General features: G+C 38.8%; 1 protein-coding gene across 1 annotated transcript in view; it reads left to right on the forward strand.

The window, feature by feature from the left end:
- The window catches only part of LOC126190693 (histone acetyltransferase KAT8), a 104,111-nt gene extending 89,132 nt beyond the window's left edge, over positions 1-14,979 (forward strand). Inside the window, exon 7 of the mRNA XM_049931155.1 lies at positions 14,554-14,979. Coding sequence (XP_049787112.1) covers positions 14,554-14,773 — 220 coding nt within the window. The 3' untranslated portion in view covers positions 14,774-14,979. The remainder of the gene's footprint in view (positions 1-14,553) is intronic.
- The last annotated feature ends 8,819 nt before the right edge of the window (positions 14,980-23,798 follow it).

A 23,798-nucleotide genomic window follows, 5' to 3' on the forward strand; every position in this document is an offset into this window, starting at 1 on the left:
ATTACACCTCTTCCAGGAACACTTTCAAATCCCTTTTTGTTATGTTTGGTGATTTGCTGGTATATGCTTTCACATTGGGTGAATGAAGCATCATGGTTGCTGGAAATTTGCCACTGGGTTCCAAGACAATAATATACACTTGTGGAAGAAAAGTGCCATCCATTACAATAACAGGCATTATCATGTATGAATGGGCAGTTGTTGCATCAGAACCCACGACACTATGAATTGTCTTTGCTCTACATTAATTACCTGCTCTGTGTAAAATTATATTATCCAGTGAAACACCTTACTTACTCACCAGTTTTCCTTTGTATATCAGTGGCATTACCAACAGATCCACTGTCAACTTTACATGTCATCATGTGAGAAACAACCTCCCCTGACCACTACAGCCATGTTTTGAAAGCTTTGAATGTTAAGGTTATTTGGATCAATTTGTGCTTTAAAAAACATCAGCCAAATTTGTAGTATTGCCATGTGTAATTTCATGTTGTTTTTGCATTATGATAAACGGAATCACATACCTCTTACTTTATTCTTTCTCATTCATGTTTCTGTCATAACTTTACAAGGTGGTTTTTTAAAAAAAATTTTCTTGCTTTTTAAATTTCTTTTTTGTGCTATTACAGTTGTGAATTTGACTCTAGGGGACATATCTAGGTCTACACCAGGAAGGTACCATTGTGGAGGATCATTTCCTCTTGGCTGCTTTGTCCAGACTTTGTAAGCCACAGTGAAGTAACCTTCAGGAAATTTTGTGTTATTCCTCTTTGATAGTAATACGAGGAACCACTACTCTCGTCACTGCTACGTAATGCTGAACCACTTTCTGAAATTGGCACATTTTCTAGCAGTGTCATTGGATCATCCCCAAAATCACTTTCAGTATCATCTTCGTCGGTGACTTCTTCATCTGACATAAGGATTCTATACCTTTCAATGAAACGTCTTCATCAAGTAGCTATTTTCTAATCTGTTTGAAACTATGCAATTTAACCCAATCGACCTTTCCTCTGAAAGTGTGGAGAAATCCACTAACAGCTTAACGACTACAGCTGGTTTAATTGTGAACAGCCTAGTATATGACATGTCACATTCACCTCTATGAGTCCAGTCAGCAAAGGAAAATTAGGGGGGGAAAATTGTGTAGTAGAAATTTTTTGTACAGTGGTACGAGGGAGTGTTGTGTACAACATAATGGAAATCCCCACCTTTGGGGTGTGAATGTTGGGGTGGGTGAGTGTTTAAAAGTCACTTTTCTTATGTATTTCTTGAATAACTGAAAAACCATGGCTTCTCTTGAAAATGTTTCCCAGTAGATTAAATTTCCTGCAAAAACGGTCAAGTTCATTTTTTCTCTACAATTAATAATTTCCACATTACAGGGGATGGAAAAATGCAAATTATTAAAAATAATGGTGCACCATCCATACATGTACCACGGCATGTATGCATGTAATGCTGGGTTTTCGGCATCCACATCATCCTCCACAGCCAGTAGAACATTGGCAAAAGATGTTATTCAGTATAACTTCGGGTGCTACGGAGTCTTTGGTTAGAGTAGTCCATCCTCCCCTCGGTTCCATCCCGATTCAATCTGTGGTAGGGGTTTTTTGGGCCATTGTTGTGTTTGTAAATAAGTAACCAAACACCTGAAAGTAATTAGAAATGGTGTTGTAAAAAGCATTATGCAAAAACAAGAATTTAATATACCTGTAAATAAACTCTAAAAGAGTGCTGGTGCACAGCTCCTATTGTTTGTGGCAGTGAGGGAGAATATGGATATGTCTTTGTTGATGCTTTTAGAAATGCAGCATTCCAGAATTTATTCAGATGTTGCTGATATTCAGGTGCTTGGTAAATTTCAGAAACATTTTCTCACTAGCCTGTGCGACGTTCTCTACTGGTGTCAGGAGGTTACTGATGGCATCTGATACTATCTTCATTTGCATAGGAATTTTACTGAACAGCTTAACCGTCCTTTGTTTCTTTTATTTTAAATGACAGAAGTCATGCCACACCCACTGAACACATAGAGGAGAAGGACGGTTTCTGCAAAAATAAGTTCACAATTCCCATACTTTTCTCCCAGTATGTTCCTGACTTTCTTTATATGAGGTAATGTTCCCAGAACTCGCTCCATCAGCTGGTCTAAGGTGAACTGGCAATCATCATTTCCCTCTATATAATTGAATATTTCTTCAGTTGATGCATTAATTCCTTCAACCTCAGGCTGTCAGCTTTTTCTCAATTTAGGTTCTCAGCCTATAAAGAAATTTGTAAAGCAGTATTTGCGACATCTTGCATCTGTAGCATGTAGATCCCTAACAGGGCAGATATGTCTTTGGACGGTGTGTCTCCATTCATCTTCATCTCTTCTGCACGAACTGTAGTTGTGCTATCGTAGCTGAAGGACTGAACACTGTAAACCCTTCCCTGCAGCGATTGGGGTTTTTTATTCTGTTTATCAAAAAATTTATCATCAATTGTTTCTGCACAAAACACACAGCTAGTTTTAAAATCAAATTTCTTTTCAGCTGACTGCAAACATTTGACTCCAGCTGGCATTTAATGCTTTTCCTCTAAAACAGCCTCCCTCGGAAATCTTTTAAATGACTTATCTTCGATGTACGTTTTTCTGAAAGGTACATGAACAACAATGTGTTTCTTGTTGCCCAAATTATCTGCTTTTCCATCTGTTCTCAAATAAGTGACATTTACCAATCCATGTATTCTTTCTCACCAACACTGCATAGGTCACTGACAACATCACCATCACAGATGAAACACTTCTCAGCCATTGTTCATAGGAACATATTTTAGATAAAAACTCTCTTAATTACAGCAAATAAAAACTCATTTAATAAACTGAAAGTCACTCTACTGTTTAAACATGAGCACAAAGTTATTTTGTCTACTCACGTGAAAAGAACTGGACAGGAAATGTTGGCTAGGTTATAGTTGATTATTGTGTGTGTAAACTGAAGAACGAGCAGTTCTCACAGTGGGCAACTGAGATTTGCCAGGAGAGAGACACAACAGTCATACACGATGACTAACAGTCAATTTCCCTGCTAGCAGCACAAGGAGGTGTGCAGGGATTTAAGTAGATTCTATTCATATGTGTGGTTTTATTAGTAACTAATATCTATGTTCCATTTAGTGTTAACGTGATTTGTGGAAAATAAACACTGCCTAGACATGTCTGCACTCAATGCATTTTGTGGGGAAAAAACACTTTCCAGGCATGTGTGCACACTGCATCACCAGTGATTTACAAGGTATGCTGCGGAAGAGTCGGTGAAAGTATTTGTTACAAAGTTCCCGAATTTACTGCTCTCAAGGAAAGTTCTCAACCTCAAATTATTCTTGGGACTGAGAGCTGGCTAAAACCTGAAGTAAAAAGCTCTGGGATATTTAGTGAGTCTTGGAATGTTTATCAGAAAGACAGATTAGACGCCATAGGAGGGGGAGTGTACATTGTAGTTGACAAAAATATTGTCTCTGCTGAGGTTGAAATTGAGTGTTATCTGGCCACACATAACAGGTAGGTGAAACCAAGTTAATTGTTGGATGTTTTTACCAACCACCCGACCCCACTGTGACGCTTCTAGAGTCATTCGAAGAAAGTCTGTGGACAGTTGTGCATAAATACCCGGATCGTGTAATACTAGTTGGTGGTGACTTTAACCTACCAAGTACAGACTAGGATGTGTATGGATTCTTTAGAGGAGATTCAGACAGACAGTCTTTTGAAGTTATTTTGAACATGTTTCCTGAAAACTGTCTTCAACAGCTAGTTTGGCAGCCCACATGTAGTGGAAGTATCTTGAGCTTGTAGCTACAAGCAAGCTGGACCTTATCAGTGGTGTCAGTACAGAGATCGGGTTAGTCATCACGATGTCATCATAGCGACTATGGTTATGAAAGTTAATAAATCAGTCAAGAGGATTACGAGAGTTTTTCTGCTAGAAAGAGCAGATAGGCAATCGTTAGCATCTCACAAAGACAGCGAACTGCAATCATTTAGTTCCACAATGATGGACATTGAGAAATTATTGGTAAAGTTTAAACAGATTGTGAATCGTGCTCTGGATCAGTATGTGCCTAGTGAGTGTATTAAGAATGGAAAAGACCCACTGTGGTTTAATTACGAAATTCAGAAATTGGCAGTGAACCTGAAAAAATTCTGGTCCTATGTGAAATCACTATGCAGGTCTAAGGCTTCCATCTAGTCACTCATTGACCTGTCTTGTTTAACAGTAGAAGATATCAAAATGAAGACCAAAGTTTTAAATTCCACTTTTAAGAAATCGTTGACGCAGGAGAATAATACAAACGTACTGCCATTTGACCATCACACAGAGGTCCGTATGGATGACATAGTAATAAGCATTCCTGATGCAGAGAAACAGCTGAAAGAATTGAAAACAAATAAGTCACCAGGTTCAGATGGAATCCCAGTTTGATTTTACAAAGAGTACTCTACATCATTCGCCCCTTATTTAGTTTGCATTTATTGTGAATCTCTTGACTGGAATAAAGTGCCAAGCAACTGGAAAAAAGCGCAGGTGACTCCTGTATATAAGAAGGGTAAAAGAACGGACCCACAAAATTACAGACCAATATCATTAACATCGGTTTGCTGTAGAATTCTAGAGCATATTCTGAGTTTGACTATAATAAATTTCCTAGAGACCAAAAAGCTCATGTCATGAATCAGCACAGCTTTAGGAAGCATCGCTCTTGCAAAACCCAGCTTTATCTCTTCTCACACGGTATATGTAAACTATGAAAGGACAACAGGCAGATTCCACATGCCTAGATTTCCAAAAAGCCTTTGACGTGGTACCCACTGCAGACTGTTAACAAGGGTATGTGCATATGGAATAGGCTTCCAGATATGTGATTGGCTCAAAGATTTCGTAAGTAATGGAACCCAGTATTTTGTCCTCAATGGTGTTTTCATGGTTCAAAGATTTCTTAAGTAATAGAACCCAGTATTTTGTCCTCAATGGTGTTTTCATTGGAGACAGGGTAGTGCCCCAGGGTAGTGTGTTAGGACCACTTTCATTTTCTATATGCATAAATGGTATGGTGGACAGGGTAAGGAGCAATCTGTGGTTGTTGGGTGCTGATACTGCGACAACATGACCCCTAGAAAAAATTTCTAGTTGGTGTGATGAATGGCAGCTGGTTCTCAATGTAGAAAAATGTGAGTTAATGCGGAGCAATAGGAAAAACAAACCTGTAATGGTCAGATATAGCATTAGTAGTGTGCTGCTTGACACAGTAACGCCGTTTGAATATCTGGGCATAACGTTGTGAAACAATATGAAATGGAACAAGCATGTGAGGATTGTGGTAGAGAAGGCAAATGGCCAACTTTGGTTTATTGGGAGAATTTCAGGAGCGTATTTAATATGTAAAGGCAACCGCATATAGGTTGTTAGTGTGACTTACTCTTGAGTACTGCTTGAGTGTTTGGGATCCGCACCAGATCGGATTGAAAGAAGACATCGAAGCAATTCAGAGGCGAGCTGCTAGACTTCTATTGGTAGGTTCAATCAGCATGCAGGTGCTCCGGATATGCTTCTGGAGCTGAAGTAGGAATCCTGAAGGGACTAAGACAGTCATTTCGAAGAACACTACTAAGAAAGTTTAGAGAACCAGCATTTGAAGCTAATTGCAGAACGATCCTACTGTGGCTAATATACATTTCGCTTAGGGACCACAAAGATACGATATGAGAAATTAGGGCTTATACGGAGGCATACAGACAGTCGTTTTTCCGTCACTCTATCTGCAAGAGGAACAGGAAAGGAAATGACTAGTTATACAGGGTGCCCTTTGCCACGCTCAGTACAGTGGATTACAGAGGATGTATGTAGGTGATTGTGAAAAAGCATGTAGTTATTTCCTGCGTCGTAGTGATGTAGAGAGAGTGGAGACTTACTTACTCACTCTACATTTTGCAGATTCACAAATGAGGCAAGAAGTGACCTGATTCTCGCAACCTGCCTTCCCTCACACTTCTACCCTCCACCCCACCCCACCCCACTGCCACCAGTCGTATCTCCAGAACTCAACTGATTCCTCATCACAGTTCTATTGTACTTTGATAATCACAATCATTTAATATTTGTTCTTGACACACTTCATTTAACAAAAAATTTGATTTCATACTATTAATACACTATGTTTAATAACTTGTGACTTTTCCATCCCCTGCAATGGGGAAACTGTTAGTTCTAGAGAAAAAATGAATAGAAGCTTTTTTCAAGGAAATTTGATGTAGTTTAATTTTGTACTGGGAAACATTTTCGCTAGAAGCTGTAGTTTTTGGGTTATTTAAGAAATATCTAATAAAGTGACCTTTAAACGCCCCTCCACCCCAACACTCACATCCCACAGGTTGGGATGTTTAGTATATTTTTCATGACACTCTGCCCTAACACTGTACAAAAATATGCAACTAGATGAATTTTTTCCTGTATTTGCTCTTTGTTGAGGGGGCTATAACATGTAACTGGCAGAGCAGGTGTGCTTCTACTCCTTTCCTTGCACTCCATATTTCCTTCCCCCTCCTTCCACTTCCAATGGTCCAAAGCACATCAAATTGCACCAAATGTCTTTTCATGTGTACTGAAACATAAATAAACTGGCCTCATCCAAAAGTCAGTGACAACTACAAGTAACTTTCCTTGTCACCAAGCTCATCTGGTTTGCTATGAGTACCTTCCCTTGTCGCCAAACTAACATGGTTATTCTTGATTCAGCATAGAATGTTTAAAAACATGGTCACTTACCGTCTTCCCATTTTCAGTGAGTGATTGCCCAAAACAATCAATGCCACTGGGTATACGATAAAATACATTAACTTAGAAAAGTGAGCTGGCACATCTATGTTGTCCATCTGAAATGCTTCATTTGTCTTGCCACACAGCATGCCCTTGTTGATACTTTGTCCATTAGCAAAGGTAAGAACAGCAAATTCATTAGAGGAAGCTTCCAGCAGCAGCTGACCAGACACACTGCAATATCAGCATTCTTATTTCTATCTCTCATTTTTTCCTACTTTCTTTTCACCTCTTATTTTCATTAGTTTCAGTGCTTAGATATAGGTTGCATACTTTTGCCTATATTTAACATCTTTCATTAGTAGTTGTGCCTGTGCTGTGAGGTTTATTCTCTAGCCCAGATACAATCTCTCTCCATGGTCACTATTCAAGTAATGTGGAGCATGTCCTACCAACCATGTCAAGGGATATTTCTTTGTCATGGGATACTGGTTTTCATCTGGTTGTAGCACTTACGTTAGTGAGATGTTCTGTCATGCTTTTCTGCAAATCATAGAAAAATTCTTTCTACACCATTCCCATATGACGTCGTTCTCTCCAGACATATCTGTGTGTCAGTAAGATTACACTTTCTACATATGTCACTTTCTGACAAATGTATTTAATGAATCTTGGTTCCTAAGACCGTGTGAATGCTCTTTTAGATTATGTTCCAGCCCTTCAAGGGATACTTTACTTCCATATGGCTGACTCTTTCATTGTTGTTCATCAGCAAGTGTGGCTGAGCAGTGATTTGATCTTGCATTGTGCTTGCTTTTGCGTGGATGTAGTTAGTTTCCAGCTGAAATGTCCCGCTGTTTGCTTTGTGTATTTCCTCCTAATTTATTGGTACATGGATATTGTCCAGCTTAAGTCTTTATAGCCACACTCAGCAGACTGTCCGCGTATCATTATTTCTCTGTATCAAAAGTGCTGTGCATTTTCTTTGGACGCCTGTTAGCCCCAAGGGTCCCCTTTTTCTGGTGAGGAGGTTATGACATTTATCCCCACCTTGAAGATTTCACCCATCCGGGGTATAACAGCCTAGGCGACTGATGACCTCAAAAGTTAAGTCGCATAGTGCTCAAAGCCATTTTTTATAACAGCCTATTGCAGCCATTATTTTTCTATCTACTGTTTCTACCAAAGGGTGTATTTGTCTAACAAACCATATGTTTCCAGAATGAGATTTTCACTCTGCAGCAGAGTGTGCGCTAATATGAAACTTCCTGGCAAATTAAAACTGTGTGCCGGACCGAGTGCTCAGTAGAGCACTTGCCTGCGAAAGGCAAAGGTCCCGAGTTCGAGTCTCGGTCCGGCACACAGTTTTAATCTGCCAAGAAGTTTCAAACCACATGTTTTTATAATATTTTGTTGTTGACAAAATGTACCCTATGCGTCAAATTCTGTTGTGTTGTGTTGTGGACAGCTTCTCATCATGACCAGTTCTTCAGTTGCCCGTCATTGTTTCTAGAGTGCAGTTACTTGATGTTATTTCTAGCAGTCTGAGGTTCTCATGTACTCTGAATGAAGCCTTTTCATCCATTTTAAGTCTAGTCCTGATTGACATCAGATTACTTTTTCTGAGGTTTAACTTAGAACCAGATGCTTTTTCATACCTGTGTACACTGCTATTGACGCCCTCAAGGCCCAGCTGTTGACGTCCTCAAGGCCCTGATTCAATTGTATGATGACACAATTGTCTGCATATGCAATGATTTTTATTATGCTTGAGTACAGATTTAATCCATGAATTCTGACTAGTGGCTGAATTGCTATAACAGAGAGCATCTTTGACATAGGGCAGCCCATCGAACCAACCTCACAATATGTAGTTTGTCAGGTGTATCGTCTATTGGTAATAATCATAGAACTGATGATTATGCATATTTTTAATCATTTGAATAAAGTTTACACCATATCTGTAGTTGGAAAAAGTAGTGGTGAGAAATCCTGTCGAAGGCATTATATTGACCTAAAGCTAAAATTGCTGTATCTGGTTGTTGTATTGCACTGTAAGTGTGATCCCTCTATAATCAACTAGACTTTCAAAGATGTTTAGCCTGGTACAGCTGCTGCCGGGCTGTTATGTATTATCTTCTTTAGTATATTTTTTATTCTAGCTGCTACAATGCAGCCCACGAGCTTGTAATCAGATGTCATGAGGGAAATGGGAGGACTTTTTTTATCTTCTCATGGGTATTCTGTAGGCTATCAGTACTATTGGTAATTGCTACGCAGCAACAGTTTCATTGCCTTCAAAGCAATGTTACTATAAGTACCAAAATTTCTTATAAAACTCAATTGGCAGTCCACTGTTACTGGGTGTTTTATTGGCTTGCACCTTCCTCGAACCATTCCGAATCTCTTCTGTGGTTACTTTGTAAGATTCCATTTCGACCTGCATTCTGAAGAATGCCCTACTCCTGTTGGATTAAAAATAAATAAATAAATAAAAACTAACGTTGGCATCGCAATAGAAGACATGATGAATGGCAATTCCTACGTAACGACGCACGTGCACCAGCTTGGCTGACTGATACGGTAAGGAATAGCATTACAGGGATGTGTGGTGAGCCGCGCGGGATTAGCCAAGCGGTCTAAGGCGCTGCAGTCGTGGACTGTGCGGCTGCTCCCGGTGGAGGTTAGAGTTCTCTGTCGGGCATGGGTGTGTGTGTTTGTCCTTAGGATGATTTAGGATAAGTAGTGTGTAAGCTTAGGAACTGATGACCTTAGCAGTTAAGTCCCATAAGATTTCACACACATTTGATTTTTGATGTGTGGTGGGTCCTATCTGTGACTTACCAGCACATTAGCAGTGTAGGCAGTCTCCATACTTTCTTGACTTGTAACCTACCAGACTATACCTCCAGTGTTGCCACTTGTGTATTGTTCACCACCCTATGAATTCTTTATCCTTATCAAGTCAAAATGGTAATGTGGAGAAGTAAAGCTTTTCCACTACCTAAGAAAGTAACAAAGTTCTAGTAAAATTTATGTATATTCTTAAGATGTGTTTGCCTCTGTTAAACCTTCTTCCAATCTTTATACAAACTCCATCACTTCCATACTGTATGATTCACAATTCACTATGATGGTGGCTGTGCAGTTATGCTCCTCCGTGAACCGCTTGTGCCACTGGTGCAGCCATCCATCAGGTTCAATGTTGTAATAAATCTTGTCACAATTAGGCTAATCCCAATTGTGCCCTCACTGGTATAATGCTCTTTCTGCCATGTAGGTGAAGTCATTGATGACAGTGCCACTAAAGCATAGTTATTAGACACGATTTTCTGAAAGTCCTTCACCAAAGAAGATGAAGTAAATATTCCTGAATTCCAATCAACAACAACTGTCAAGATGAGAAACATAGGAATAGATATCCTCGGTGTCGCAAAGCAGCTTAAATCACTTAATAAAGGCAAGGCCTCCGGTCCAGATTGTATACCAGTCAGGTTCCTCTCAGAGTATGCTGATACAATAGCTCCATATTTAGCAATTATATACAACTGCTCCCTCAAAGAAAGATCCATACCTAAAGATTGGAAAATTGCTCAAGTCACAGCAATACCCAAAAAGGGAAGTAGGATTAATCCATAGAATTACAGGCTCATATCACTAATGTCGATTTGCAGTAGGGTTTTGGAACATATGCTGTATTCTAACATTGTGAAGTACCTCGCAGAAAACGATTAATTGACATGTAGTCAGCATGGATTCAGAAAATATTGTTCTTGCGAAACACAACTAGCTCTTTATACTCATGAAGTAATGAGTGCTATCCACAGGGAATGTCAAATTGATTCCTTATTTTTAGATTTCCAGAAGGCTTTCGACACCGTTCCTCACAAGCGTCTTCTAACCAAACTGCATGCCTACGGAATATTGCCTCACTTGTGCAACTGGATTTGTGATTTCCTGTCAGAAAGGTCACAGTTCATTGTAATAGATGGAAAGTCATCGAGTAAAACAGAAATAATATCCGGTGTTCCCGAAGGAAGTGTTATAGTCCCCCTATTGTTCCTGACCTATATTAACGACATAGGAGACAATCTGAGTAGCTGTCTTAGATTGTTTGCAGTTGATGCTGTCATTTACCGTCTTGTAAAGTCATCAGGTGACCATAACGAATTGCAAAATTATTTAGATGAGATATCTGTATGGTGCAAATAGTGGCAGTTGACCCTGAATAAACTAAAGTGTGAAGTTATACACATGAGTACTAAAATAAATCCACTAAATTTCGATTACGCGAAAAGTCACACAAATATGAAGGCTGTAAATTCAACTAAATACTTGGGGATTACAGTTACAAATACCCTAAATTGGAACGATCACATAGATAACATTGTGGGTAGAGCCAACCAAAGACTGTGATTCATTGGCAGAACACATGGAAGAAAGAAACTCCGCGTCAGATGTAACTGACATCGGAAAAGTACAAAGGAGGACAGCTCGTTTTGTTTTATCGCGAAGTAGGAGAGATAGTGTCACAGACATAATATGTGAATTGGAGTGGCAATCATTAAAACAAAGGCATTTTTCGTTGCAACGGGATCTTCTCATGAAATTTCAATCACCAGTTTTCACCTCCGATTGCAAAAACATTCTGTTGGCAACCACCGACATAGGGAGAAATGAGCACGATAAAATAAGAGAAATCGAGGCTCACACAGAAAAATTTAAGTGCTCGTTTTTCCCATGCGCCATTTGAGAGTGGAACGGTAGAGAGACAGCTTGAAGGTGGTTCATTGAACCCTCTGCCAGGCACTTTATTGTGAATAGCAGAGTAATCACATAGATGTAGATGTAGGTCTTCCTTACACACAGCCAGTACCTTTTCCAAAGGAATGATAAAGAACTACCCAGTCATGCCCCACTAATGACCCACATTTAGATTCATAGCAATTGTAACCAACAGATTACTGTTGATCATTGCTTGACCACAAATGAGAAGTATAGCATCAAGAGCAAGTGCAACAGCTGACTTAACCATGTCTGGCAGCACCTGTGTTGTTGCACAGAATAAGGTTTGCTAAGTGACCTACATTCATCTATGCCTCTGCCATCTTCATAGTCCAAAGCAAACTTTTAATTCAGTACTATAAAACTGCATAACCTACACCCAAGTGATTGCACACACACTGCCTCTATTTGAGCAAAATACAAACCTTATTTACAATATCTGGGCTAGTGACACTGATGCCCATGTGTCCAGTTCGACACCAGAATTTCAAGTCCCTAACAGTGGCCTTCCTACCACCCTGCCCTCTCTCTGCTCCACTGTGATGTTAGCCACAATCGTTTTCATGAAACTGAACCTGCTTAAGTTTAAACTTGACCTTATTGACTGTCTAGCACGTGAATTATGGACTTATTCTTTTATCTAATTTTTGCTACTGCTTCGTGTTTTACCTTAACGGTTTATTGAAAAAACTATTTCCTCTTTGCTGGAGGGTGCTGGCAGGACTAGTCCACCTTTTCCAATATGGAAGGGTTTCCATCTATAGATACTGCATTTTAGTTCTTTGTTCGCTTCTTCCGTGGCTGTATTCCTCCGCCTCGTGGCTTTTGCAAGTCAGTGAGACCCAGCACAGACATCCAGCTCGGCTCATTCCAGAAACATTCAGCACTGTCACCTTGCGATCCACACTGGCTTGCCTCATGCCCAATATCAAACTGAATTTGGATTTGCTCCTCTTAATTAAACTTGCTGTAATGTGTGTTTTGTTGCTTGTACAGCAACCGCATTTGCTTCTGCCATAATCCATCACTCTTATTTACTGACATAGCAGATTAAAAATCACACTAAGTTGGAATGTGAACATTTGTGCTCATCACATTGCCACATTTCAACTTCACTCATTTTGTTTGCTGATCTAGCGTTGCTGAAAGGTAGTTTTGTTTGGTATTTACTGCTTCATCATCCATGGGCTCCAACCAATGCAATTGTTTATAATATTGTGTACCATATTTTTTTTAATTTCAGGCTAGTTTCTTACAATACTAGTGTCTTCTCTTTTTAATTTATTAATTAATTTTTGTATTATATGGTGTATCTCCTTCTTGAGATGGAACAATGATGGATTTTCCCAGAAGTATAGTTACTATCTCTGGAACAGATTTTTATTCCTTCCTTTTTGTCTCTGTTTGAGTAGTGATCACTGCAACTTAATCCTTTTAATATTTATGAAATTCCCTCTGTTAGAGATGTGTCACAATACAATCAATGCCGGCATTGAAAATGAAATTCAAAAGTTTCACTCTGCAATCAGTGATTTCTTTCATAACTATAAGGTGATTATTTGAGCACTAGCAATGTAAATGTATGCTGCTGGTGCTACTGGTACCCCAGACTTCTTGCACATTTTCCTTTAACTCTTGCTCTTTGAGAATTTCAGTGTTTAATTTCCTCCCAGTTCTGCCATGGAACATTTTCTGGCTTGTCATTTGAACGGTGCAATGGCATTGTATGTGGTCTTAGAAGTGTACTGGCCATGTTTCAGTTGCAATTACCTTGTCTTGCAGGTGTGACAACAATTTGTCATTTTGCCCACATTCGTTTCTTTTAGTATGTGTAAGGTGCTAATAATGTCAGCATTGAGCACGTGTAAGCTCAGTCATTTTTCGCTGTAGGGTAGTGAGTGGTAAATATTAATATGAAGTATGAATATAATAGAGGGAAACATTCCACGTGGGAAAAATATATCTAAAAACAAAGATGTTGTAACTTACCAAACGAAAGCGTTGGTATGTTGATAGACACATAAACAAACACAAACACACACACAACATTCGAGCTTTCGCAACCTAAGGTTGCTTCATCAGGAAAGAGGGCAGGAGAGGGAAAGACGAAAGGATGTGGGTTTTAAGGGAGAGGGTAAGGAGTCATTCCAATCCTGGGAGCGGAAAGACTTACCTTAAGGGGAGAAAAGGACAGGTATACACTCGCACTCACACACATATCCATCCGCACATATACAGACACAAGCAGACATATCTGATGGATATGTGTGTGAGTGCGAGTGTATACCTGTCCTTAAGGGGAGAAAAGGACAGATATGTCTGCTTCTGTCTGTATATGTGCGGATGGATATGTGTGTGAGTGCGAGTGTATACCTGTCCTTTTATCCCCTTAAGGTAAGTCTTTCCTCTCCTGGGATTGGAATGACTCCTTACCCTCTCCCTAAAAACCCACATCCTTTTGTCTTTCCCTCTCCTTCCCTCTTTCCTGATGAAGCAACCTTAGGTAGCGAAAGCTCGAATTTTGTGTTTGTGTTTGTTTGTGTGTCTATCAACATACCAACGCTTTCGTTTGGTAAGTTACATCATCTTTGTTTTTAGATATATTAATAGGAAGTATCTTTGACTGTACAATGTATTGTGGCTTGAGGAATATATTTGTAGATGCGAGGAATATATTTGTAGATGCTCAAAGACTGATTGCTTAATAGTAAAGAAAGATAGGAATTTATTTCTATACTAACACTCTGAGCCTGTGTAAAATTATTTTCACGTTTACTTATATTATGAAACATTACTTTCCTCAGAATTTGCATGGTCTCATCTCTGGTATTCATAGATTATTTTTAAGAGGAGATAATTTCTTTGCTGTTCATTTCTTACATCTATAAACCATGTCAATTATGTGTTTAATATTCATAGAAATAATCTTTCTTAATTGAAGAACTGGATCTTTTACCTGTTCCAGTGAAATGACGAGTATAACACAGACAGACATAATATCGACACTGCAGAGTATGAATATGGTAAAATACTGGAAAGGGCAGCATGTCATTTGTGTTACACCTAAACTTGTGGAAGAACATATAAAATCATCTCAGTTTAAGAAACCAAGGCTTGTGGTGGACACAACAGCTCTCCGTTGGGCTCCACCAAAGAAAACGCAGACGAGAACTGGGAAGAAATGAAAGTAAAAGCGTACAAGGAAAAGTGAAATTAATGAATCATTTCATGTGCACATCTTGTCATTACATTTCTTGAAGTGAAATAATTGCATTTGAGAGTTGTAATGCATTTGCTTCATTAATATTTATTATATTCACATACTTTGTTTGTAAAAAATATCATTTTTAAAGACACACAGCTGTATATATGAAAATAAAAGCAAAATATTCAGGTGAATATGTTGGAGTTTTATTATTGTCTTCCATTTTGTCAAAACTGTTACTTTTATATAACAAACAAAATCATATACTTAAGGTAATAAGGAATGGACAATTAACAGCAATTAGTTGTCCAAAATTCCATTCCCAGCAGCAGGTTAGTTTTGGTTTTGCTTCAGTAGTGCACAGTGCTTATGGAGAGGCCGTTCGGCGAATGTACTGGCCAGCCCATTCTCCGAACTTAAATCCTATTGAGCATTTGTGGAGTGTATTGGGCAGGTGGGGCAGCATGTCCGTACCAGTGACAATCCAGCAGTTGTCAACTTTCCTGGTGAAGAAATGATCGCACACCCTATTAAGAACCATGTTTCACCTTTTGTAATGTCCAGGGACCATCATGAGTCTCTATGTCTTCAGTGTAATTATTGCCTTTGAACAAAAGTGTCATTTCTGTTAATCTCACTGCAAATTTCTTTCAGTTACCTTCTATACTACATGTAGCAATAATTTTGATGTTTGGTCTATGTTTCATCAAACTATGTTACTTGACAGTGACACACCATGAGAAAGTTATTTTTGTATTTATACTCACTGAATGGGGAAAAACATTTATCTGAGAGAGTTTCATTTGCCTACATCTGAAGGTGCCAGAAGATGATATGGCACATTGGTAGCAGGGGTTAGGAAAATTATAGCAAGCAATTTGCCTCTTGAAATGTTAAACTATCGGGGAGCGGGGTACGCTTTGTACATTAAACTACACACCTAACTGTCATAAATATTGGTGCTGGCCAATGACATTTTGTGCATAGATGCTGCAGAACTTACAAGCAGTGGGTAAAGTTGTGATAATAAAATGCCTAACATAATTTGATGGGTAAATGGAACTTAAAGAAAATAAAACACCATCGACTTTGACATGATTTGCAAGATTATCCTATTTAGGACAGTGCATGCTCTATCTTCCAGGAAGAGAAGAGGACAAGTTCTCAGCTGAATTTCATTGTGGAATTGCCATGGTTGGAATAAGTGAATTTTGTCCCTAAAGATTTAGGGTCCCATTCAGTGTTCACTATTTATTGACAGGCTTGTTGTGTTTTGCTCCTCCTCCAACCCTGCAACATCTTCTGTTCACTTGCAAGTGAAGATCAGTAATTGGAAGAATGGGAAGATAGAATAAGTTTAAAGTTATTGTCAGATAAATGTATGTTGATTTTTATTATTCCTGTTGTCTCTTTTAACTTACGATGCTCAAAAGGCTAAACTTTTAAAACTCATTGACGTTTATGAGTCTTTTTTGTTGAGAGACCCACGTGGTTGCACAGCCATGGGTTGACTTCGAGTGTATTGGAGTTCCTCAACTATAGATCATGGGAAAAACAGCCAAGATAGACCAGTCTGATTCAGTTCTACAACACTTTCTTGCTATCCCATCTTGAGTACGAAACTATGAATGCATATGTTGTGGCTGAGTAAGGTCAAATATTGTAAAATGGTCAATAATATTCACCATAAGTGGATTAGGTGGGCAACAGGGGCATGTAAGAGCAGCCTGAAGCCACAGTTAGCATTTGTCGGTAGCTTCTCATAGTGCATCATAAATTTGACTAACACTATAGTCATTGGTGAACCATAACATTGGCTACCAACCAGTGAAGTGAATGTTAATGAACCGACTGTCAATGCCAAGACCATTTGGCATTTTCATCAAATGCAGTGGCACACGATGTGGATCATATTCCTGTACATAACCAAGAGTGGGGTCATTTATTACCTTCATTTGTAAACAGGCCAAGAATTACTTTAGGCTCACTGACGTACAGAGTGAATTGCATCTAAGACTGGTTTTGACTTTCTGTTTTAGAAAGTTTCATCGGGACAGTGCTACTACTTTGTACCTTCCCTTGATGACTCTAAACCAGGGGACGGGATTACTAGAGATTAGAAATGGAGTGTGAGTACGGGGCTTATGCTGAGGGCTGAATATTTTAGAAATTAAGATTCCGCTGTTATGTCAGTGCTATACCGGCTTCCTTCTTGCTGTAGTTCTGCAAGTATGATCAATCTGAGAACAGTAGCACAGCAGTTGCTTCCATCCTGTCAACTTGTTCTCTCTTCCTGAAGCATGCTGGAATGAGACTAGTTGTGACTTAAGTGACTTAAGTTGAGCGCATGACCGTGCTGCTGTAAAGTAGCATTGACGGTGATATGACTGAATGTTGGGATCGGATCACCTCTATTGAAATTCTATTTTGGGAGACTGTGGGGTGCAAGATGAAAATTGAGTGATGCAGGGTATACAATTGCAAATGTGCTCCATTAAAGGAAGACTGATTCTGGAAAAAGTTCAATGCTACAGTTCACACTTCAGACAAAAAAACATACAAAATTCATTCAGTGCAAACAAAATGGTTGTATTCTTGTTTATTTCATCTTTGCTGTGAGAAATACATGGCTCTGTCAAATGAAAACTGGGCATGAAGCAACATCTCAACCCTGCGACAAAAAAGTGTGCAATCTGTGTGTCCTCTTTGTCACCACTATATGGGCTAATAGTGAGTTGTGTAACACATAATTTATTTGTCTTAACTTTTTTGTAAATTTATTTTAATAATTACTCACCATCTAGAGAAAGCACTTCATCCTAGTGTCCTCTTTCCTTGTACTGCTGTCACAGACTTAATAATGCATCCAAAGTGTATTTATGCCAAAATAATTGTTAAACATTCTCTGAACAGAGATTAAATATTTAAATAAATTTACAGCAATCTTTGAAAAAGTTTTACACCTGTGCCCCTCCCCACCACACACACACACACACACACACACACACACACACACACACCATTTATTGTAACCAGTCAGTCATTGCATTGGTATATAATAATAATCATGCCCAGTGGATGCATATGTAGTTGCAATCCCGCAAGTCCTTCGTTATACTTGTGAAATCATATAATCACTCTCCTTTCTAAGTTGGTATAGTCCATTTGCAACTGACAACAGTGTTCTTCGGGTTTCTCCTTTGTGTACAAGACCTACCACTGTATGGTTCTTGTGGTGTACAGACAGATGTATCCACATTTTTGTGGTGTGTATTTTATATGACAGGAGTGCGGCAACCAATTTTAAAAGAAGGTGAGACAAATGTGGTATATGGTAGCATTTTGTGCCATGTCTGACATCCTTCCTCAGTTCTTACCTTGAATATTTTAAAATGTTTACAGGGACTGGTTCAGCTTTATTCTCCTCTCCTCAATAAATTAGTCACATGATGTTTTACTGTCTATTTACTTGCATTTCAGCAATGGACTTCATACAATGCCAACACAGTTGAATTTGTATATTCTATATTTCAGCATGAGAGCACATTACTGAAACTGTGAAAGAGTGGGTCAGACTTCAGTTTGAGATGTTCCCTGTGAGTTTACTGTATGAATTTTTTGAATCACATTCATATTCAAATATTTTAGTAATGCTGCTGATTACCTAATTTGGTATTGAAAGACTAGATTTTAAGTAAAAGATGCTCTCTTTGTGGTGTCCCCTTTTAAATCAATGCACTTTGTGCAACATTTTTCTGCTGCAAATATGTCGTTACTGAAGTGGAATTCTGGAAGTTCTGAAAAAGATTCAGTTATGGCTACCATAAACTCTTATTCAACAAAGTTTCCAAGCCACAAATTTCTTTTAGGTGTAGGAATAGCTGATAGTTAGACCCTACTAAATATGGTGAATGGTGTGAATATACCAGCTTTCAATTGTTCAGTTTCCTCAGTTATCTCATGATGAAGCTCCTATGTGTGCAAGAGCACTCTAAAGAAAGATAATTGTTCTTGTTTTTTACAATCCAAGACTCTTCTCACATCCTGTTGCACCTGTTTGGTCCAAAAGTTTTTGTGGTATTTGGTAGGTGTCAATTCACCCTTAGCAACAAATTGACAAGAAGTAATCCTTTCACATCACAGAAAACACTAGCCATAATCTTCCAGCCTGATTAAATGAAATTCACCTTTTTGAATGTGTTGTTGGTTTTGTCATCTTCAGTCCAAAGACTGGTTTGATGCAGCTCTTCATGCCACTCTATCCTGTGCAAGCCTCTTCATCTCAAAGTAACTACTGCAGTCTACATCCTTCTGAATCTGATTACTGCATTCATCTCATGGACTCCATGTATGATTTTTAGCCCCCACATTTCCCTCCAGTACTAAATTGGCGATCCCTTGATGCTTCACGATGTGTCCTACCAACCGGTCCCTTCTTGTAATCACTTTGTACCACAAATTTCTCTCCTCCCCAATTCTATTCAGTACCTCCTTATTAGTTACATGTTCTACCCATCTAATCTTTAGCATTCCTCTGTAGCACTGCATTTCAAAAGCTTCTATTCTCTTCTTTTCTGAACTGTTTATCACTCCTGTTTCACCTCCATACATGGCTACACTCCATACAAGTACCTTCACAAAGGACTTCGTAACACTTAAATCTATACTTGATGTTAACGAATTTCTCTTCTTCAGAAACACTTGTCTTGCCATTACCTATCTACATTTTATATCCTCCCTACTTTGCCCACCATCAGTTATTTTGCTCTTTAGGAGGCTGTCTATTCCATTCAACAGCTCTTCCAAGTCCTTTGCTGTCTCTGACACAATTACAATGTCATGGCAAATCTCAAAGTTTTTATTAATTCTCCCTGGACTGTAATTCCTACCCCAAATTTTTCTTTTGTTTCCTTGACTGCTTGCTCAATATACAGACTGAATAATATTGGGGATAGGCTAGAAGCCTGTCTCACTCACTTCTCAACCACTGCTTCCCTTTCGTGCCCCTCGATTCTTTATAACTGCCGTCTTGTTTCGTGAATAGCCATTACTCCCTGTATTTTACTCCTGTCACCTTTAGAATTTGAAAGAGAGTATTCCAGTCAAGATTTTCAAAAGCTTTCTCTAAGCTTACAAATGCTATAAATGTAGGTTTGTCTTTCCTTAACTTATCTTTTGTGAGAATTCTTAGGGTCAATATCGTGTCGCATGTTCCTATAGTTCTCAGGAATCCAAACTGATCTTCCTCGAGGTCGACTTCTACCAGTTTTATAAATTATAGAGTACAGCAATCAGTAATCCTTTTTGAGATTTTACTACGCAAATCCAGATTTCGGCTAGAGGCTAGCCGTTCTCAATGCACTATTTTCTATTCTCAATGGATGTAAGTCCCTGTTGTTCGGGCGTCAGTCACATTTCTTTTCTACCCGTTTTTCTATTCTTCTGTAAAGGATTCGTGTTAGTGTTTTTCAGCCAGATAGTTTGGTAATATTCACACCTGTTAGCACCTGCATTCTTTGGAATTGGAATTATTATATTCTTCTTGAAGTCTGAGAGTAATTCGCCTGTCTTACACATCTTACCAGATGGAAGAGTTTAGTCATTCCTGGCTCTCCCAAGGTTATCAATAGCTCTAATGGAATGTTGTGTAAGTCGAATGTTGTGTAAGTCGACCTTGTTTTGACTTAAGTCTTTCAGTGCTTTGTCAAATTCTTCACACAGTATCGTATCTCCCTTTCTTCTTCCTCTAAATCCTATTCTTTTTCCATGATATTGCCCTCAAGTACATATCTCTTGTATAGACCCTCTATATGCTACTCCTTCCACCTTTCTGCTTTCCCTTCATTGCTTATGACTGGTTTTCCACCTGTGCTCTCGATATTCATACAGGTTGTTCTCTTTTCTCCATAGGTCTCTCTAATTTTCCTATAGGCACCATCTATCTTACCCCAGTTATGCTTCCACATCCTTACGTTTGTCCTCTAGCTATTTCAGCTTAGCCATTTTGCACTTCCGGTCGATCTCATTTTTTAGACTTTTGTATTGCCTTTTGCCTGCTTCATTTACTGCATTTTTATATTTTCTCCTTTCATCGATTAAATTCAATATCTCCAGTGTTACCCAAGGATTTCTACTAGTCTTCGCCTTTTTACCTACTTGAGCCTCTGCTGCCTTCACCATTTCATCCATCAAAGCTACCCATTCTTCTTCTACTGTATTCCTTCCCCCTGTTCTTGTCAGTTGTTCCCCAATGTTCTCTCTAAAACTCTCTACAACCTTTAATTCTTTCAGTTTAGCCAGGTCCCAGGTCCCATTTTCTTAAAATCCTGCCTTTTTGCAGTTTCTTCAGTTTTAATCTGCAGTTCATAAGCAATAAATTGTGGTCAGAGTCCAAATCTGCCTCTGGAAATTTTTTACAATTTTTTAAATCCGGTTCCAAAATCTCTGTATTATCATTATATAATCAATCTGAGATTCTTAAATCAAGTGTTAGTGATGATTACATTATGCTCTGTGCAAAATTTTACCAGGTGGCTTCCTCTTTCATTCTTTTCTGCCCGGCCCATATTCACCTACTACTTTTCCTTCTCTACCTTTTCCTACGATCAAATTCCAGTCCCCCATGACTATTAAATTTTCATCTCCCTTAACTATTTGAATAATTCCTTTTCTCTCTTCATACATTTCCTCAATTTTCTCCTCATCTGTGGATCTGGTTGGCATATAAACTTGTACTACTGTGGTGGGTGTGGTCCTTGTGTCTATCTTGTCTACAACAATGCATTCACTATAATGTTCATAGTAGCTTGTCCTTGTTCCTGTTTCTTTATTCATTATTAAACCTACTCCTATATTACCCGCATATGATTTTGTATTTTTAACCGTTTGTTCACCTGACCAGAAGTCCTGTTCCTCCTGCCACCAAACTTCACTAATTCCCACTACATCCAACTTTAATCTATCCATTTTCCGCTTTTAAATTTTCTAACCTACCTGCCTGATACATCAAGATTATTATAAATGTAAGTTATTGTTAGAGCATTATAAATAATCACATGAAACGAAGAGCCATAGTCACAGAGTAAAAAGAAGTTAAAATATTTGGCAGTTTAAAAAAAATGGTGTTACACTACATTTAGAAGACTGTGCTGGGGTCTACCATATCCAATAATCATACCAGCTGATATGTATTAAATCTACTTTCTCAACAGCAGTTGGGTATTGAGATGTGTTATTGGGTTAAGGATTTGCTATATACGTGTAATTCCATGTTGTGGTTTAAATGCCATCGTTACCCTGGTCAATCATTTTCCATGGCGCATAATATGGTCCAGTTATGATTCTGGCTTTTACCAAGTAATCTATGAGAATTATTCCTTGGGAATCCCAAAAAAACAGTGGCCGTCATCTTACCAGCCAATAACATGGTCTTAGCCTTCTTCAGTGTGTCTGTTCTCAAGAGAGTCAGCTAAAAACGGCATCTGACTGAAACTGAGCAGCTGAATTCAGCTGGGAAACCATCTGACTATGTGGAAAGGAACAGGGCACTACCACATTATTTTTTCCCAGGAAACACATGATGTGATTCTCTTTGTAAAAGAATCCAGAGGCAACACTTCCCCTCAATTGGACCTCCGAGAGGGTATTATATTGAGATCAGATACAGAGGTGCTGGAGGAAGTTGAAGAAGGAAAAGGGAAATGCAGCAAGAAGAGGGAAGGGAAATTATGGATTGGAACATGGAATGCGCTCACACTATTGCAGGCTGGTAAACTGGAAAATGCCAAACAAAAATTGATAGGTGCGAGTGCAAACTGTTTTACTCAGGCACGGCTATTACGGTACAAAAATGGCTGATGGAAGATCTTACTGAAAGTGGACTGCACAGATAAAAGACTGATGATGAGATAAGAGGTGACAAGAAGGATATAATTTTAATACAAATATACATTCCAACAAGTCAACACACATGAGGAATATTGTGAAAGGATTGAAGAAATTATTGATCCAGAAAAAATAAACACCTCGATCATTGTAATGGGGGATTTGAACACAGTGGTAGGAGAGGGGAAAGAAGAGGAAAAGGTTAGAAGATTTGGATTGGGAAACAGCAATGACAGGGGAGCAGGGCTGGTGAATCCTGCAGAGAAAACTCTCTTGTGATTAGAAACACATTGTTTGAACATCACAGAAGGTGAAACTATACATGGATACAAAATGTATGGTTATAAGTGCAAGAAAAGTAAAAGAACCTATGAAGTTAGGACAAGAAGATACAGAACAAGTTGGCACTTAAAAATATTTGTAAAGCATAATTACAGACAACATGAGCTTTAATAAGGAGGTGAAAACACATATAGCAATTGCCAAGGAGGCATTTGATAAGAGGAGGAGGCTTCTTTGTGGGTGCAAGGACAGGGACCTGAGGAAGAGACTGGCAAAGTGCTTTGAATGGAGTGTGGCTTTAGATGGAGGTGAGCCATGGACGCTGACAAAAGAGGAAAAAAGAGAATATAAGCATTTGAGATGTGGATTTTGACCCTGATGGAAGGGATCAAATGCTTAGACAAAGAGAGGATTAGAAGGTGGTGACAAGAATGGGGGAAGAGAGAAATTTCAAAGGAGATCAGCAGGAAGAGGATACACAATAGGCTTGGATATTGGATGAGAAGAGATAATTTACTGATGGATGCTATGGAAGAAACAGTGAATGGAAGGAGAATAAGAAAAAGAAAAAGAAGATGATACCAGATGGTGGGCAGTATAAGGCTAGGAAACAATTATGAGAAAACGAAGAGAGTAGCAAACAACAGGACTGTATGGAGAGCTACATGTGAAGACCTGCACTAGGGCAGAAGAATGATGATGATGGTAAATGTGCATTTTCACCAGTCTTTTCCAATGGTTTGACTGGCAGTTTTACTCAGGCTGTAACACTTACATCAATTAGTGGCAGGTTTGTATTAGGTAACTGTAATTATGAAGTGGGTGTTCATTGTTGGTTA

This window comes from Schistocerca cancellata, chromosome 1, assembly GCF_023864275.1.
Source record: "Schistocerca cancellata isolate TAMUIC-IGC-003103 chromosome 1, iqSchCanc2.1, whole genome shotgun sequence".
NCBI lineage: Eukaryota > Metazoa > Arthropoda > Insecta > Orthoptera > Acrididae > Schistocerca > Schistocerca cancellata.